At 37.7% G+C, this 17,422-nt stretch overlaps 3 protein-coding genes across 4 annotated transcripts; 1 reads left to right on the top strand and 2 right to left on the bottom strand.

The window, feature by feature from the left end:
• Positions 1-263: 263 nt before the first annotated feature.
• LOC113686749 (E3 ubiquitin-protein ligase RNF216) lies at positions 264-5,059 on the bottom strand. Its single transcript, XM_027204416.2, has one exon. It carries the CDS (start codon positions 4,895-4,897, stop codon positions 2,867-2,869), a length of 2,031 nt encoding a protein of 676 aa, XP_027060217.2. The 5' UTR covers positions 4,898-5,059; the 3' UTR covers positions 264-2,866.
• Positions 5,060-5,081: 22 nt separating this feature from the next.
• On the top strand, positions 5,082-12,421 carry LOC113686750 (BRO1 domain-containing protein BROX). The gene is made up of 11 exons (XM_089211560.1): positions 5,082-5,396; positions 6,219-6,422; positions 6,868-6,963; positions 7,259-7,331; positions 7,432-7,540; positions 8,152-8,241; positions 8,575-8,660; positions 9,313-9,394; positions 9,593-9,743; positions 10,315-10,471; positions 11,117-12,421. The coding sequence occupies exons 1-11, from the start codon at positions 5,293-5,295 to the stop codon at positions 11,216-11,218; spliced, it is 1,254 nt and encodes a 417-aa protein (XP_089067686.1). The 5' UTR covers positions 5,082-5,292; the 3' UTR covers positions 11,219-12,421.
• LOC113686746 (uncharacterized) lies at positions 11,719-16,414 on the bottom strand. Of its 2 annotated transcripts, none has more exons than XM_089211561.1 (5): positions 16,291-16,414; positions 14,712-14,932; positions 14,093-14,225; positions 13,702-13,830; positions 11,719-13,202 (listed from the first exon to the last, which is right to left on the bottom strand). In XM_089211561.1, the coding sequence occupies exons 1-5, from the start codon at positions 16,406-16,408 to the stop codon at positions 12,589-12,591; spliced, it is 1,215 nt and encodes a 404-aa protein (XP_089067687.1). In that variant the 5' UTR covers positions 16,409-16,414; the 3' UTR covers positions 11,719-12,588. The 2 variants fall into 2 exon arrangements, with proteins under 2 accessions (XP_089067687.1, XP_089067688.1); XM_089211562.1 differs by having other exon boundaries at positions 11,719-13,199.
• Between the last annotated feature and the right edge of the window lie 1,008 nt (positions 16,415-17,422).

Raw genomic sequence — 17,422 nt, 5'->3', positions numbered from 1 at the left:
CTATTATGTCGTGCAGTTTTTTTTATGACTGCGTGAGAGCATGCACGATTATGCACTACCGAGGTGTGTTCATACTGTAGAAGGTAAGGCGCAACAGCGGTCCACCTCCGCTTTCAAAGGCATCAGAGACGTTAAAGGAAAACGTGACACTGACATCGCAAATTTTGACGCAATAAGTCACCGCTTCTAGTCTGGAATTAAGTGAAGAGGTTCATTGTGTTTTATCACAGCAAGTATGCAACTCAAATAAAGAGGATTTCATGTTTTCTATACGATAAATATATAATTCAAACTTGCTTTGTGTTTCTTTCATGAAATGCATTCTTAAGAGCTAATGTCAGCATGCATCAGACAAACAGCGGCAAGTCACCCAAATTTGTTTTCACTCCTACTTTCATATCTTGTAGCCCAATATGTTCTAATAATTGTAGTGTAGTTTTTTTTGTGAAAATATATTTTAGTTTTCGAGAAATGACTTTTTTCGTTCGACCGCTCAAATATGCAAATTTTACCGTGGATATTACCGAAGTTGTGTGACCTCATGTAACGAATGTACTAGATCTACGGTATTTCTGTGAACCTAATCCACCATGTATATTTCATAGTCGCTATCAAGTAAAGTTTGCCGGACTATGAGTTCGTCTCAAGATAGAACAACACAAATACACAAGGAAATTTTTACACTAACTTTATAACCACCCTTTGGCCTTTTAAAAGCTTGAAGCTCAGTAGATTCTGTCATATCGGTCATTGTTAAAACTGTCTTTGTTTTGATGCTATTTTTCGACATAGGAAAGTATGTAGGACAAAAATATTCACCAACAAATAAATATTTCTTTGCCAGCTTAAATAAAGACAGGGGATTAAGTTTAGATGATAAAACAAAGGATTATGTTCACAGAAATACCGTAGGTCTAGTACATTCGTTACATGAGGTCACACAACTCGGGTAATATTCACGGTGAAAATTTGCATATTTGAGCGGTCGTACGAAAAAAGTCATTTCTCGAAAACTAAAATATATTTTCACAATAAAACACCACCACAATTATTAGAACATATTTGGCTACAAAATATGAAAGTAGGAGAGAAAACAAATTTTGGGCGACTTGCCACAATATTTCAAATTTGGTCGATGGATGCTGACATCCCCTCTTAAGTAAAAGTAACATAGTTTTCAAAAATTAACATAATTTTGATTACATTTGGGAAAAAAGTCTGGCAATACTAGAAGCATAACAAGCTACTTTACTAGCACAATCTAAAAGGTACTACCTCTCATTGCAAGACTTCTTTGCTCGTATGACTTGTCTTCCTGATGAATTCCCCCTTTATGTTTTGTAATTATGCCTATGGACAAAGTTTGGAAGACACAGTTCTCCAGAGTATTGTCACATGATCCTCATTAGGAACTAAACATACTGCACTGGCTAAGGAAATCCACTCAGCCATTTCAAACTTTCCCATCATATTTGGGAGAGAACTAGTACTGAAATTCAAGACTTATAGTAAGGTCATGCACAAGTTACACATGGATATCTATCAATCTGTAAGCCTAAAAGGTTGCATTTATTTAATTTCTAACATTAAGCAGTGGTCAGAAATGACTCAGAAAAATGTAACGTGATAATAGAACTGGAACACTTGAAACTACATGTACACAAAGCCCTGGGTTATGCATGCTAATGATTATTAACTGCTAGAGTGTCACAGGAACAGAAATTATAAAACTCTTCGAATAAAGAATTCAATACACTAATTTGTTCATTAAATTCATATTATCAACTTAAATGTGACATCAATTATAGGAAATAATAAAATATTGTGTTAATTTGCATATAAAAATATTTTTTTTGTTTGTCATTTTTCACAGAATTACATTGTGTACAATTAAAGTTTCAATTTAAATCCCATGCATGAGGTTGTTGCATGGTGGTAAATTCTAAGATTTTACCAACCCTAAAAAGTTCAATAGGAAACTGTTGCTAATGCAATATTCTCACACGTAGTCTTAAATTTTCAAAATATGTCAGACCCCAATTATATCAAGGGCTGTAGGAAATGTACATGGGAAAATGTATTTTACCCACAAAAAAATATATTCAATGCTTTTTTTCTGCAAGTACAAGTAAGATTCTCAGCCTGTCATGACACAAATATTGCGTACAAAAGTCATAAGTAAAGGGGATGAAGGGAACAGAAATTTGTGCATGGTTCTTTCCGAGTGCCTTCTAAATGTACGTATCTACTGGTGCATCTTGATTTCTTTATCCATCTGCAGAAGAGACACAGTACATTTAAATTTTTTGAGCACTTATTACAAATAAGTTGAAATGTAATGTTTTGGAGATCATTGTGATCATATGATAATTCAGGTTTGAGAAATCCTCAAACTAAAACAGAAAATGTAAAACTGGCAGTCCTTCTTGCTGAAAGAATATTTAAGCTTGCTCCCTGAATTGCCTCGTTTCAAACAACCGATACTCTTGACTACTTTTCAATTCTCAAATACTTTTTTTGGTAAGAAATTGCTTTCACACAAGATTACACAAATGACCAAATTTGAAGTCTGATGTTCAGAACTTCAGTATAACAAGTTCTTTACTTTTACATAAACATAAACCCTAAAGGTGAAGCATATATATGTAACCCTCATTTGAGTATTTGTTGACAATAATTTGTAAAATGAAAGATGAAAATCTTCTGGTGTAACATCACAATTTCTGAAATGGGGTGACAAAATGAATAGAAAGTACCTTCTAATGTTTCTAATCCTTCCTCTTGCCAACTGCCAAAGGACATGAATTTCATTTTATAACCTTACTGTAATTCACACTCTCAAGAAGCTACATCTCTAATATAGTTCTCATACATTCTTCACCCTTTTAGCTGGGATGTCCTCTGATTCTGCCTCAAACTTCCTCTTTGCTTCTTGAGCTTCCTTCTCGAGTTCCTTCACTGCACGGTTATCATCTTCGGAAGGATCACTCCACAGCGAACAACTTTTGCATTTTGTGCATGGCTTTCCAGGATCCTTTGGATGCTGACAAAAGTGGTTATAATGAATACTTGGCTTACGGCAGACATAGCACATTGTGGCTCCACACCGACATGTCATTTTGTTGCACCCATCTGATTTGGTGAACTCGCACCCACACTTTAGGCATTTTCTTATCTTTGCCATTGTCATTCTTTCTTCATATGAAAGCCTCACATCCTTCTGTGCTGATTTTTCAACCTCAGTACACTTTAAGCCAAAATGATCAGACCATTCCTCTTTGCAGTACCGACAGGTTTCTTTGGCACAAGAAGGATTCTGGCATTTAAAAACTTTCTCTTCCTGTGGCAAAATTGCTGCAAAATCACAATAAGGGCACTGCACAAAATCATCCATTTGGGCCAATGTAAGGGATTCCTCTTGCACACGATCTTCGTATTTCTCCAGGATTTTGGCCGGCAAGGCCTTCTTCAGTTGACTCATGGGAAATGTGCCTTCACAACCATCACTCATGCACACAAGAGTTGTCTTACCTTGGCCAAAAGCAGCCTCCTTTGCATAGTTCATCAGACAACTTGCACAGAAAAGATGACCATCCAGGCACTGAACCATGTCTTCAAAAGCTGCATCTCCATAGCAACAGCCACATTCAATTTTCTGGCCTTCTTCTTCATACTGCTGGTCATTTAAGCTTAAGGCAAATAATCGATCCTTCTCTGCAGTTCTAGAAAGATCCCACTTTTTCACATACTCCATCTCCCTTAAAAGTTCCTCATCCATGTTAAATGGTGAGTAATTTGACTGTACTGGAGAGCGTCCACACCTAAGAAGTTGAATTTGAGGTGGTCGCTGGCTAAGTGCATAGGGAGTCTCATCAACAGTGGCTAATGGCACCTTACTTGTGAGTTGACAAGAGGGTGCAGCTGTCACTGTGGCAGTTGCATCCCTTTGTGTAGAAATGCGAAGTTGTTCCTGCAGATATCTTCTACTTGGGGCATAGTGATATCTAAATATTTGCAAAGCTTTCTTAATATGCCCCTTAGGAATCATTCTGAATTCATTTTGAAGTAAAACTAAGCACTGATTTTGGTATTGCAATGACACTGGACCTGAAAAGTCTTTGAAGAAGTCTTTCTCTACAGAGACATTTCCAGAAGTATTGGTTCCCATAGGATTAGTTAATTTAGATGCTTTCTTAGGATAATCACGTTTCTCAATTAACTCATTGCAAGCATGATTGATGGCCACATCTCGAGGGAGATGTGACCACCTGTCAAGCAAGCTTTGAAGATAATCATCTCTTACATCGGGGAATAGAGCGTGAAGGTTTTCCATAGCTCCTTCTGTGGGATCTAGAGGATGTTGAGCGTGTGTAACCTGAACATGTCGATTAGAATCTTGAAGATTCGCTGACGGCATATTCGAAAATGGCGCACGAGGAAATTGTGTCTCTCCTTCGAACGAAAGATTTCGGCTCAGGTCCCTTGTGTTACAACCAGCATTTAGCGGAGGTGGATTAGATGCGCCTCTCGGGGTGGACGAAGAGTGGTATGCCGTAATCTCCACGTCATCAATGATCATTGGTGCAATTCTGGTTGCAGCCGCTGTCTGAACACGGCTCGTTTTCGAGACAAACACTACATCATCGTCTTCTTCTATAACAAACGAGTTTGCTTTTTCGTTTGTAGGTTTTGTCACAGGCACAACTGATCTGTTTGCCGTTAAATTTTCTTCATTAATAGTTCTACTCAAGAGCATGTCAATGCATCCGGGTAATATAGTGGCGGGATCACTTCCAACGGTTTCTTGAACATTCCTGATGCATTCCGTTAAAACGCGGTCATTTAGCTGCGGGAATATGGGTCTTAAGGAATCCAAAATCCTCGCCTCAAACGACATTTTCACTCACTTCATGTGCTAGAGGTAGAGTATGGAATATTTTTTCAGGATTTTCAAGGCAATATCACTTCGGTTTCGAACTAGGCGCGCAAGACGACACGTTCTAGTTTTTATGTCATGTAAGCCGTCTTGAGTGTGATTTCCTGCGCTGCTCCGCTGACCGAACAATCTGTGAAAATCACACGAAAATTACTGATATGTGATACGATGTCAACGAAGCTTTACGATTGCACAAATCAGATTGATCGGTTTTTTCACGACGACTTCCGATCACTTTGTAGTTTTATCAGCGGTCAGTATCAAAACTACTTTCATCTTCATTTAACACATGGAAATTTCTAACCATAACCAACAAAAAAAGAAACATTGCATCTTCTGTTATAAATAGTAACAAAATGGCGCACTGGTTTCACAGAAACCCAATCAAGGCTTCTGCTCCTGTTACGTTTGAGTCGATTCGAAATGTAGCGACCAATTCTACCTCGTCTAAGATGCTCTCGTAAGTCCATCATTTTCTTTCGTTCTTATCTAACAACCTACACCGAAAAACTTAGCTGGACAAACACGGCTTGAAATCATCGTTTTCCAGACTAGCGCTTTTAAAATGTTAGATTTTGCTCATTTGACAAATGTCCGCAGATTATATTAAATGTATCCAGTAGGAAAATTTATTTTGTTGTAAATTTTATTTACTTGCATACCTAGCTTAAAATTAGATGTTTTGGATTTGATGATACAATTGTTTGATAGGCAGATTCAGGATTAAGATTTAATGCAATTTAATGCAATTTAATGCTGTTGGGTAAAAAATAATATAACTTAGAACATGACCAAAAATCAGAATACTGGGTAAATTCTATTTTCATCCTAAGAATGAGAGTCAGAGAGAAAAAAAATTGAAGAGGTGGAGTGTTAACTTTCCAATCCTTGTACCTTGAAATGAAAATTAACTGAAATGGGTTATTAAATGTTGCATAATTAATGTCAGGATAAAATGGTAAAAAAACTCTCACTTATGATGTTTAGCACATTTGGAAGGAGTGATAATCATTGGTTAATTTTGTCCATTAGGATATGGTCAAGAAAATTCCGAAATCCTCCTTTTTATGAGGGAAGTTAGCTGTAGGACTTTTCCATCACCAATGTCTAGCACTTTGAGAAACAACAATTGCACAAGTCTAGTGGTAGTTAGTTCAAGGATGTTATAACACAAGTTTAAAGGATAATTATAGTACCTATCTGTTTGTTTGTATTGCATTTTTATCAATCGATAACTCCCCTCCTTAAAGAAAGATCCAAAGTGTTTATTTTCCTTTTGCAGAGAACTGAAGATGGCCAGGGTAAAGCTGTTAAATTCCTTGACAGACCCTTCAAATGATCCCAAATCAATCCAACAGGCCACTGAGCTTTATTTGTCACTCCTTCATGGTCTTGTGAATGATCCAGCCCAAGGATCTGGTGACAGCAAGCTTCGTAAACTAGTCATGTTCAAGTGGACAAACTCAATTTGTGGAAACACTCCAACGTAAGTTTATCTGAGACTGGTCTATGCAACCAAAGTAAAAGGGGTCATTGACTTGTGGGACATGACATGACATTTGTCCTTTTTGATGTCAACAGATTGAATGGTTCGTCCCACATTTCTTACTTTCTTCAAACATAATATACTTTGTTTACACTGCATTTAAACTCTGCTTCCCCAAAAAGCATTCTGGACTGTATATAGTTCTTCATCTCCTTTTGCACCCCTCCCCCCCCCTCCCTCCCCTTGCCATCTTACCCTTTTCCACCCTTGCCCGTAGATTGGATAGGGACTAAATAGACCTATATATGTAGCTCTATAAGAAAACAGAAATGCCATATATCAATGGCCAATTTCATCAATTTCAACCACTGACACCAGTCTGAGGACAATTAGAGTATTATGATGATCATGTTCTTTTGTTAATGTTGTCAATTTTTTTCCTCAGTTGTTCAGCTGACAGTGTGTTTGAGTTAACATCTGTCTGCTTGAATGTTGCCGTCTGGTATACAAAGTATGCAGCAAAACTGGCTGCCAAGGGAGAGTAAGTTTGATGGTATTAAACATTAGAATAATTATTATAAATCTTTGTAATATATAATACAGAAATTATTATTACATTTTTAAGGTGACAACTGATGATTTGACTACTTTTCAAAGGAGTTTGTTATGAATTTGGCATGGGCACCACACATATTCATGATGAAATAGAGAATTTTACTCCATTTTATTTGTTCTACTTTGTCCTTAGTGTCTTGATTGTTGCATGTCTTTTTGATATCTGAACTTTATTGCACTTCTGAGATGAAGGAATTAATTTATGAAATGAATATTAGCAGGGTAACCATGGATGAAGCAAAGGAAGTCCACACATGCCTTAGAGCTGCAGGAGGAATGTTTAAGTTTGTCAAGGTATTTAGACTAAATATGATACACTTTGGATATCCCTTCCTCTCCCAAACTACTGGAGGTATGAAGTTGGGATATTTTTGGCTAATTCTTTTGTCTGCAGGAAAGTCTGATGCCACGCCTTGGTGACTTATCAGCTGAGAAAGGTGCTGATACTGATCAGCGAGTGTTGGAGGCTTATCAGATGCAGTGTGTCGCTGAAGCACAAGAAGGTAAGTATTACCGAAAGTGATAGTAAGACAAACCAGAGAACAAAATACTGCAGCCAATGGCTGAGCTGATAAAATGTGTTTGTGGAACATCTACCACTTTCAAGTTGTAAATGTTGTTAAACAGGTGTGTTTAGGATATCCTTCTTTCTTTTCTGTTCTTTCTCTTCCCCTTTAATCAAGTACTTTACAAGGGAAAGAGGGATTAATAAACTTTTTAATCCTGTATCTCAATCGAGCGGTATATGTAGTTTTTGCAAATAATTCCACATGCACAATTGCATACATGTACTTTGTGATCATGTACTATGAGTATTTTGACCTTTCACATTTGACCTTGTTACATTGCAAATGTCTTTGGGTCAAGCTGTTGTTTGTTTGCTCACTTTTTGGTTTGGTGTAATTTTGTTTTCTGAAGTTAAAAGTCTTCACTGTATGTATGGTTCAAAATAAATTTCCACTCATTCTAATTTAAACTAAATTGAAATTGATGTGTTTTGTTCTTTTCTCTTAGTACATTACCACAATAATCCTTGAATGTAAAAGAAGAACAGAACAAACAACATGTAGTTTGAAGGCAACAACTAAAGCTGTTACTTATACTTTCTCTTTAGTTACTGTGGCACGAGCAGTGGAGCTCAAACATAAAGCTTCTCTCATCTCTGCACTTACCAATGAGACGTCAAAACTGTTTACAGCAGCAAGTATGTTTTTTGTATCTTAAGTTATAATTATTTCTATGACCTTGGTTCAACTTTAGAAAAATTGCAATTTATAAACTCTGTCTCACCCCACCCTCCAGCACCCCACCCCAACCCTCCTCAGTCTTTTTATTTAACAGCAAACCCTTTGTTCAGAGTGGGTGTCAACATGTGATACCCTTACTGTTGGTAATTTTTTAATAATGAGTTATTTGTAAATATCTAACAGTGTCATTATTAGTGTCATTTCCATATTCATTATCACAATTGTTCTTTTAGACAGTAATTCCAGCCTTTAGCTAAAGCTATTTGTTACTAAATATTTATTTATTAAAGGTGATTCTCTGAAATCAGTGGAGCCAACTAAAGCTGGTAAATGGAAGAAATACCTTGATTTGAAAGCTGCATTTTATCAGTCCTATGTAAGTTAAAATTTCATTAATTATTAGGTATTAAATTCACAATGGGTTAGAAAGTTGATGGTAGGGGGTGTAGTTGTCTTCACAAATTATATTTTGTGGCATTTGTTTTCCATTTACGAATTGCCTTTAACCTCTTTCTCAAAGTGAGTTCAGGTATTCATCCTTCCATATGATATGTTTTCATTCACGTGCAGATAAAACTCGTTTTCATACAAATGGTTCAGCACCAGGCCTCATTTTGGTAAAGAGGCTAAAGGTAATTCAGAAATGGCCTATTGCTCAGCTTGCTATCAACATAAAATATATATAATGGTAAGGGGCAGATCCTTGGGCTGAAGTAACTACTTGAATAATGATAGGATCCTGATCAAGCACAATACATTCTAAGCATGCACAGGGAGATTTCTTTTTATTTTACCAGCAACTTTTAATCTTCTTGTTTCCTTTCAAAGATATCCAATCCTCTTCTTCAACTTTTATGATTTACATGATCCACTTTTTTCTGGATACACAGTGTGTGTTCATTATCTCCAAACAATTTTGTTTGGAGATAATGTACACCGAATAAGATTCTTTACAAGGAATCTTGAGCTTTTAGTAAAAGTTTCCAGCAAGTTGTTCATCACATTTTCATGCTTCCTGTTCCCTGTAGGCTTACTGCTTTTGTGGGGAAACACTTCTTGCTGAAGATCAGTGTGGAAAAGCCATTCGAGCTCTACAAGAAAGTGATAAATGTAAAGCTATTGTTATCTTTTGTGTTAAACTCTTCTTTCGTTTTAAGAGAAACAGATATACCTATCCAGTAGGTAGTCAGACAGACTGACTGTCAGTCTTTCCGACTGGCAGTCTTAGGAGACCAGTCTTAACTTAAAGATGGTGGCAAAGATGATAGTGTTCAAAGTGAATTTAAAGGAACCTTTTTTTAACTTCAGTGTACAAGAAGGCTGAAGCAATTTCCCGCGAGTACTCCAGTACTAGAGGGCCCGGCACAACAGCTAGACCATGGCAACATCCATTTTTCCTAAAACTTGGTCCCATCATACGAAAGAAGCTGGAGAAAGCCAACCATGAGAATGGATTCATGTAAGGACATCACTGTTTCAAAGTGCGGTTACCCATATTCAGGGCCGATTTGATCAATGCTGGGTCGAGATAGTGTGAAATTTGATTTCAGATCTGAAAGCTGCAAAATGAAATTCATTTTTATTATTTTTCAAGTTGTCTTCAATTTGATTATTGGATGCTCTAAAAAGAATAGAGGAAATTATCCAAAAAAGCTTATTAACAGAGAAATAACGAAACCCGGAATAAAATCTAACCCTGGGTTAGCGGCAATCGGCCTTCGAACAACTGTGGCCAGTACTTCAAACAAGATTAGAGTATTTTGCTTATTCACAGCACCTATTAAAGAGGTTTTCTTATGATAGAGTAGCTTAGAAGGCACTGGCGTATTTTGTCGGGACGATGCACTCTGGATCAAGAGGTCTGAGCTCCAGCCGCGGACGGGAGTTGTTAGGCGAGAGGCTTTAATTTCACACTGCTTCTCTCCATCTGGGAAACTGTTAGGGAGAATTCTTCCACAGTACTACCCCTACTTCTCTCTGAGCTCTGTACCGCTTATAATAATGTTAATTAACCTGCTGTCTTTGTTTAGTTATTTCCACAAAGTCCCTGCCGAGCCACCCGAACTTGAACTGAAGGCAACTCATGGCTTAGCAAGTCCTCAAGAGTTCACCCTGCCCTCTCTGCACGCCTTATGGTCAGGGGATACTTATGCTGGATTTGACGCGTCCAAAGCTCACCCTCCTCCGGTAAGTTGCTGTTGTTGTTTTTTTTATTTGTTGGTTTGTTTCTGCAATATGTCGCCAATCAGTCAGTACTACCAAAAACAGTCCTTCTCTGGTATACCCTCACTCGGACGATCGGATTAAACGATCAAATGTTGACCTCAAGTTCAGACTATTTACTGTGATAAAATAAGAATATTTTTGCGTAGTTCTCTCAAGTATAGCCACAGTGACGTTTTCAACAACTGTAGCCTGTGCAATTCCGACCTTGGTGAGTGAAAACTAACGGAGAGCGCGTGAAAAGCGGGTTAGGCAAAGCGCAACCGCTGTTTTTCTATAGCCAGCTATTTTGCTCGCGTCCATCGACTGAGAGCCTGGGACGGGCCACAACAATGCCTGACGGGATGGTGCTTGAGTGGGTGCTTAAACCAAGATCTATATTCCATTGCGGTGTAATGCACAACGAGCAATCTTCAATAAGGAGAGTCCCCTCCTCGTCGTTTTGGTTATTTTGTCTTTGTGACCTTTGTCAAATAACATTCTGTGAGCCTGTTAGGGTATAACGTTTTCCCCGATAGCACAGCAAATACTTAAATACTATCTTGAATATGACGAAGTCTCATTTCCAAGATACTCACTTTGAGTGCCTTATTACTATAATTTGCACAGGCTTCCCAAGCTGCGTCAGGTGATGTGAAACCAGTTCCAGAGCCCGAAGATTCAAGTCCTGTAAAACCGGCTAACAATTCGTCTGGATGTGTAGTATCTTAGTTAGAACGTCTCTGTATAATTTTTCATGCCAATTTTAACTTTTGTTTACTTTGGTGTAAAAAGTCACGAGACTCCTGATTGAGTGGATGGGGAAGGATCTGAATGGATAAAATGCTTTTGCAGTTTGAAACCTTACATGAGTCCTTGTGCCATTTCTCCTTAAAGAGGCAGTGTCACAGTTTGAACAATTCATCCTAAGTTTAACAAGTTCATCATTCAATTTTTATTCCTAAACCCGGCACGCTCTCTCTTAATGTATGTTTTTATCTGCCTCACAAAACGAGCCTAGAGAGACCTCTGTCGAAAGGCAATCTGTTGTGACGCGAAGAATTCCTCAGAAAAATGTGGCATTGCCCCGAAAAAGTTTAAGCACAAGTACAAGAATAACATAGACTGCTTTCGCATTTCGCGATTTAGGAATTATAGTCATGAATGACGTTTTTTGTCAGAGGTCAAACCGTACGAGTTACCATAATTTTTTTAAAATCGTATATAGCACGCACTGACACAGTTGAACGCTTTATTGAGAACATAGATATAAATAATATACAGTTGCAGCACAGTCAACCATCTATCTTTGCATTCAAAGTACAAATACAACCTCCAATTAAACTTGCTGGTGAAGACAACGAGGCTTAGAAACATCGTAATTTTTGTTGATTGTATTGTGCAATATTCTCTTAACCCTTTAACTCCCAAGATCTGATTGTTAATTCTCTCCTTCAGCTGCTACAAATTTTCTTGTAAATTAGTGATGGGAACTTGGTGCTAGATCAAGATAGCAGCTCCTACCTGATAAGTTTGAATATTCTCGTTACCTGTTTGCTGAAGAATGTATGGATATTGTAGGGAGAAGTTTCATGTTAATCACTTCTGGGAGTTAAAGGCTTAAGTGAGTTAAGATGTGTCGTGGAACTGCAGATTATGCGACATGTTATTGTCCTTTGAAGCAAGGTGTGACTGAGTTAGAATCAATTCGTGCCTTTAACTGAGGTTTTCCCATTGAATGAATCCCATCTTATAGCCCTCAGATTCATTTACTTTTGCATGTTCTGGATCTGATGTTAAGATAAGAAATAATTGTCTAGCTGCAAATAACTACCTTTTACACCAACTTTTTTAGGGGTTCATTTTGAAAAAGTAACGAAGTATCACGGACTGAAGCTTTTGAAGTCGAGGATTAATAAACTCAGTATGACAGTAGTTTTGAAACCATGTATCTTTACCATCTATGTGGATTGACATCATTGCGCAGGAGCATTACATATCGACTTTCCTATCTACCAGTATGCAGGAAATTTGCTACCCTGAACTTAGTTAACTGAGTTCTTGTCTAGCAACTATCAACATGTTATACTGATCCTAACTGTTCAACGTATCTTCATCTCGCTGAACTCGAAATTGCCTGGTGGGGTCCAGGAATTCCACTTCGGTCCCTCTTTTTTATTGAGATTTCCACATCCACAATTCTTGTACCACCAGCCAGCACCATCTTTCACAGCACAATTGATGTTAGACTGTTTGTCATTATCCGAGTCCTTTGTTGTGAAATACTGCCATGAAGAAGAACCACCACAGTCTCCGATAGACCCTCGGTAGCCATTTGGAGATGCCATTTGAAGACGGTATTTATTAGCCACACCATTCACTTTAACGTCACTGTACTCAGCAAAGCCATTTTCATTTCTGTCTGTCCTCAGCTCAATTCGAAGAAACCGAGGTGTTTTCATAAGCATGTGGATCATTTTGTTACCGAGCCAAAAATTACCTTCTTGAATATTCCCAAAGCCAGCTTCGTAGTCAGTCCAATTTCTGTCGAAATTGACCCTCATAAAAGGACGTGTACGTCTTTGCAGGATTGTCCAACCTCCACTGTTCGTTTGTTGGTCGCAGAGCACTGGAACCCAACCAATGCTTTCCAAATGAATTTGTTGCAAGCCGTCTGAGTGGTTACTCGTCAGTTTCAAGGCCAGGCAACTTTCTGCTGCATAAAACAAAGCACTTATCAACGCGTTCAAGAAAGGAGCTGTCATCGAAAAGGCACTAAGTCTCGTTCTCAGTAGCATGAGGACCATGAGGAGACTGGGAACATTACCGCTTCTACTGGACAGGATACTTATCAATCGTAATCAAATCCTATGATCTTTATCTGGACTTCAGCTGCGAACGTTTCTGTCTTAAGTCTGTTCTAAGAGTTCAATAAGTAAAACGCAGCGCAAAACTAAACGGCGTGGTAGTAACAGTGGAGCGAAAAAGGAGAGAGGCTTGGATCCGCAGGCATTCGCGTTCATCTTTTGCTCTTCCGCTACTCTCGTGTCGTTTACTTTCGCGTGTCGTTTTACGTATTGGACGCCTGGAACACGCTTCTGATATATGGGAAATACGAGGTTCTCTTGGAGAGGAAAATTTGGTTAAAAATTGATTTTACCTTTCTTGGAGAGGTTTTTGGCAAAGATTGCCTTGTACAAGAGTTAAGAGCTCACCTTTTTCGCAGTTTTCGCCATGAAATCCACTTTGGCAACGACAAGAATAGCCATTGGTGATGTCGAAACAGGTGGCGTAGTTCTTGCAGGGGTTAGAGGCACAAGGGGTCGTGCCGAGCGGAGATGAATCTAAAAGGTGACACTATCAGGCGTTAGTTTATAGCTGCCGCGTGTCTTTTTTCGGTTTCGCTTGGTCTGTAGACTGTTTTCCCTTTTTAATCAGATATTTAAGTATGATATTATATTAATATATTTATGAAAAGCCATACGTCTTATAAACCAAGTAAAAATTTCGTCTATTTCATTTTGCTATTATTATTGTTATTATTATTATTATTCATTTAGTTCTGTGTTTTTTAACAATAGTATGGAATGACAGTAATATTCTCACCACTTTCACTTGTCGAGGCTTTTTGCTCGCAGTATGAACCACTGTAGCCCTCAGCACAGATGCATTTATTCGAATCGTTTTCCTGAATACATTTGCCGCCATTTTGACACGAACTGGCACCGCAGAGAACTGGCTGCAGTGAAAATATTTAACACGTACACAAGGCATAGTGATTGGAGATTTAGGATGATAGACTCTGACTTGAGAGGAGTAGCTTTCGATGGAAGTATTTATTGGGAATAGTATAACCAAAGTGTGGTAAATTATCAATGCTCCATTTTTATCTAGTGCTGTTGGTATAACCACAGTAAAAAAACAAGACATGCAGCTACATACACAAACGTTTTGGTGCCTGATTGAGCGACCTTGGAGGCCTTTGAGATACTCAACTGCCAGTATCAGCCACTTTACCCTATCAAACACTTCCTGAAGGTTTTCTTTTCCCTTTTCAATAGCGAGGCTTGTAAAATCTTTTCATCTCAGAGCAAAAACCAACCGCACAGGCCAGTCCGACATAAACCACAGTTTTCGAGTTTACATATTCTCATCAACGTTTAGTACTTTTCGATCACAAACGTGTTCGCGAATGCTTTACTCAAGCAAATGCTTCCCGACATACCTTCAACTCAAAATAATGAAATCCATCAACTGCAATGGAGCTCTGTGGGTCGTTTTGCTGTTTTTCTTTATTAATATGACAGGAAAGCAGGGTTGATTTTGTGGCGCTCCCTTTACCATAGTTGAACGATACACAGCCACATTTGCGCATGCACTGTTGAGCGCATTGGAGCGCTGAGGCAACTTGATATTGAGCGATCACATGATTAATCAGAACAGTGTCTCATCGGGGAAAAGAAGAGAGAAAATAAAAAAAACATTTTGAACTTAATTTTTTTTTATCAAGCATTTATCTTTCCTTTTGCATAACCTTTCTTAACTGGGCTACTTAGTTGGCGTTAATAGTGTCGTATTACCGGGCAATGAAAATAAAGCTTTCTTTGTAGCTTCGAGGAAAGTGCAGTTTTTTTCTCAAAAGTGGTGACCAGAAATTCCTCTCTTGAGAAGAGATAGGATCATGCAGCATATTTGCCAGCTGAACTTTCAAATGGAATGGATTCTTACAAAGAAAGCGAGGAATAACAGGGATGTGAAAGTTCACCCATTCGCTCTTCTTTATTACAATAATAATTTTTTTCCTTTTTTTATTTTTGTGGGGTTACCATTGTATTTTTTTTCAGGTAAAGTGTTGCCTGGCTACATGAATAAAACATTTCAAGATTATTGATTGAAGTTTCTTCGAGAGAACTGATATAAACTTCCTGTTGAGATAAATATTTTGTTGGCGTTTCAATTTCAACCCTGTCGAAGAGAGGGATCTTTTGTGCGTCGTGAAACAAATTTCGGACTAAATAAATATGCTATTCCAATAAAAGGAGAGGATTGATTAATTTGAATTCTAAACCAGACACATTTCTCAGACGTGTTCGACAGCAATCAAGAGAAACTAAAAAAGAATGGAGAAAAAACCTACCCATGCTGTTTTCACCCTAGTAACGTTACACTCTATAAGATGAAGTCGTGGGCGCCCGTATTTCTACTAGTTTACTATAACAGATTCTTTGGCAGATTGCTCTTAAGAATCTTTTCTTCTCAGTTTCATAGGAAAGTAGAAACTAAATCGATAGTAAAAAGCTGTTCATAGGTTTCTTTAATTTGCCTCTCATCTTTTGAATAAATGAATATGCTCCGCTTAAAAATCATAAGATTAGCACATCAAATCGACATTATTACTTAGTTTTAGGAGGGAACACGCTCCAAAGAAAACAGGTGACACAAAATTAAACGGTTTGTCATCTGAAGAAACTATTTTTTCTCATGGTAACTTTTTTCAGTTGTCAGGATCTGATACACATGTATATTATCTACATAATTGTGGGCACTTGTATGCCTGAGAGTCGGGAAGGTATAAAATATATCTGTACCATCCCAAAATAAAAAAATGTACTACCTTGAAAAACTAACTATCACACTTTTGTTAAAAACTTTTTCTGTGAAATGATTAGGGTTTTTCCACCAATGGTGACATGAAATTAAAATTTATCAGCGCTCAGGCCGAAGATAAATACTATATGCCACAATATGAACCCAACGGCGGAAAAAAATAGAATATTATTCAACATCAATTAAAATGGACTTACTTTGAGCTTTTCTTTCGAAAAATCCTTTGTGAACGCAAGCCTCGCTTCTCAGCTGATTGAGGCTTCTAGCGGGAAAAATAACAGCTGCAAGCACCAGTTGCAACATGAAGGACAGCATTTTTCCACAGATCTAGAGTTACGAAGAATCCATAAAAATCAATGCCTTAAGTACCTGCTCCTCAAGATCAGAATAATCGAAGAATGACCAATGGGGGTGAATAAGGTGAATTGGCCACTGGCAAGATTTTCAAGGATAATTGCTGTTTTACATGTATCTGTTTTACTTCTAAAAGTTACTCTAGATCTGGATTGGTCTACAAAGTTTCATGGGATTTACTTACCGTGATACAACTAAGTCAGAAGAAAGCTGTAGCAGTAGGACTTACACTTCGAGATGGACTCAGCAATTATAGTGTTTTCTTGAGAAGGGATCTGTTTCGAGCGCACTTATTTTCAATCGATTGTTACTGAAATTGACTTCGGATAATTAGCGAAAAAGCATCAAACATTGCTTTCGATGAATTTGGAAAAGGATTCTCATACAGGCGGCAATGAAAGTCAGTATTGACCAAAGCCGATGATTCGAAGTCTAAGGAGCGAACACTGATCGTTTTATGTCAATATGTTGGTCAGAATTGAAACCAACAGAAGACAATTAAAAGTAAAGGATGACTAATGGTCCACACTATTGTTAACTTTTAAAGCGAACTCTTCTCTTATGGCAGCAGTGACAGTATTGTTCGATGATATAGATTGAATTTTCCGGAAATGGCTTTTTTAATTAAATATCTATGACTTTTACCGCAATGTAATAGTCGCAATCAACACCTAATATACAAGATAGCGAGTTTAGTTGCATTATCTTTGAGCACGGAAAGCAAATTTCATCGTTAATATAATGCTATTAAACCAGAAAATTATTCGTACATAGATTGATTTCTGATGTATTTGTTTAAAGAAGCGAAGTTCCATTTGATAAAAAGAAGCGAACTAGTTGTTTAAACAGTTACTGTCAATGTTGAATTAACAGAAAACAAGAAAAAGAAAGTTCTCAATAGTAAAGTAGTTACTGCGGTCAGTAGAGCGGGTTCCAATTCAAAAAGAGTAGCAGCCGTTTTTCCTTTTTTTTTTT

The sequence above is a fragment of the Pocillopora damicornis genome, chromosome 7 (assembly GCF_964200805.1).
Source record: "Pocillopora damicornis chromosome 7, jaPocDami1.2, whole genome shotgun sequence".
NCBI lineage: Eukaryota > Metazoa > Cnidaria > Anthozoa > Scleractinia > Pocilloporidae > Pocillopora > Pocillopora damicornis.
This window is presented reverse-complemented; position numbering and strand designations above follow the sequence as displayed.

What these genes read in the sequence shown, in the direction of transcription:
- LOC113686749 (XM_027204416.2), bottom strand. Translation starts at nt 4,897, where the DNA reads ATGTCGTTTGAGGCGAGGATTTTGGATTCCTTAAGACCCATATTCCCG.
- LOC113686746 (XM_089211561.1), bottom strand. Translation starts at nt 16,408, where the DNA reads ATGCTGTCCTTCATGTTGCAACTGGTGCTTGCAGCTGTTATTTTTCCC. An exon ending in AGCCTCGACAAGTGAAAGTG is followed by an intron (nt 13,831 to 14,092) that starts GTGAGAATATTA and finishes GTCACCTTTTAG; the next exon opens with ATTCATCTCCGCTCGGCACG. An exon ending in TGGCGAAAACTGCGAAAAAG is followed by an intron (nt 13,203 to 13,701) that starts GTGAGCTCTTAA and finishes TGTTTTATGCAG; the next exon opens with CAGAAAGTTGCCTGGCCTTG.
- LOC113686750 (XM_089211560.1), top strand. Translation starts at nt 5,293, where the DNA reads ATGGCGCACTGGTTTCACAGAAACCCAATCAAGGCTTCTGCTCCTGTT. An exon ending in ACCTCGTCTAAGATGCTCTC is followed by an intron (nt 5,397 to 6,218) that starts GTAAGTCCATCA and finishes TTCCTTTTGCAG; the next exon opens with AGAACTGAAGATGGCCAGGG. An exon ending in ATTTGTGGAAACACTCCAAC is followed by an intron (nt 6,423 to 6,867) that starts GTAAGTTTATCT and finishes TTTTTTCCTCAG; the next exon opens with TTGTTCAGCTGACAGTGTGT.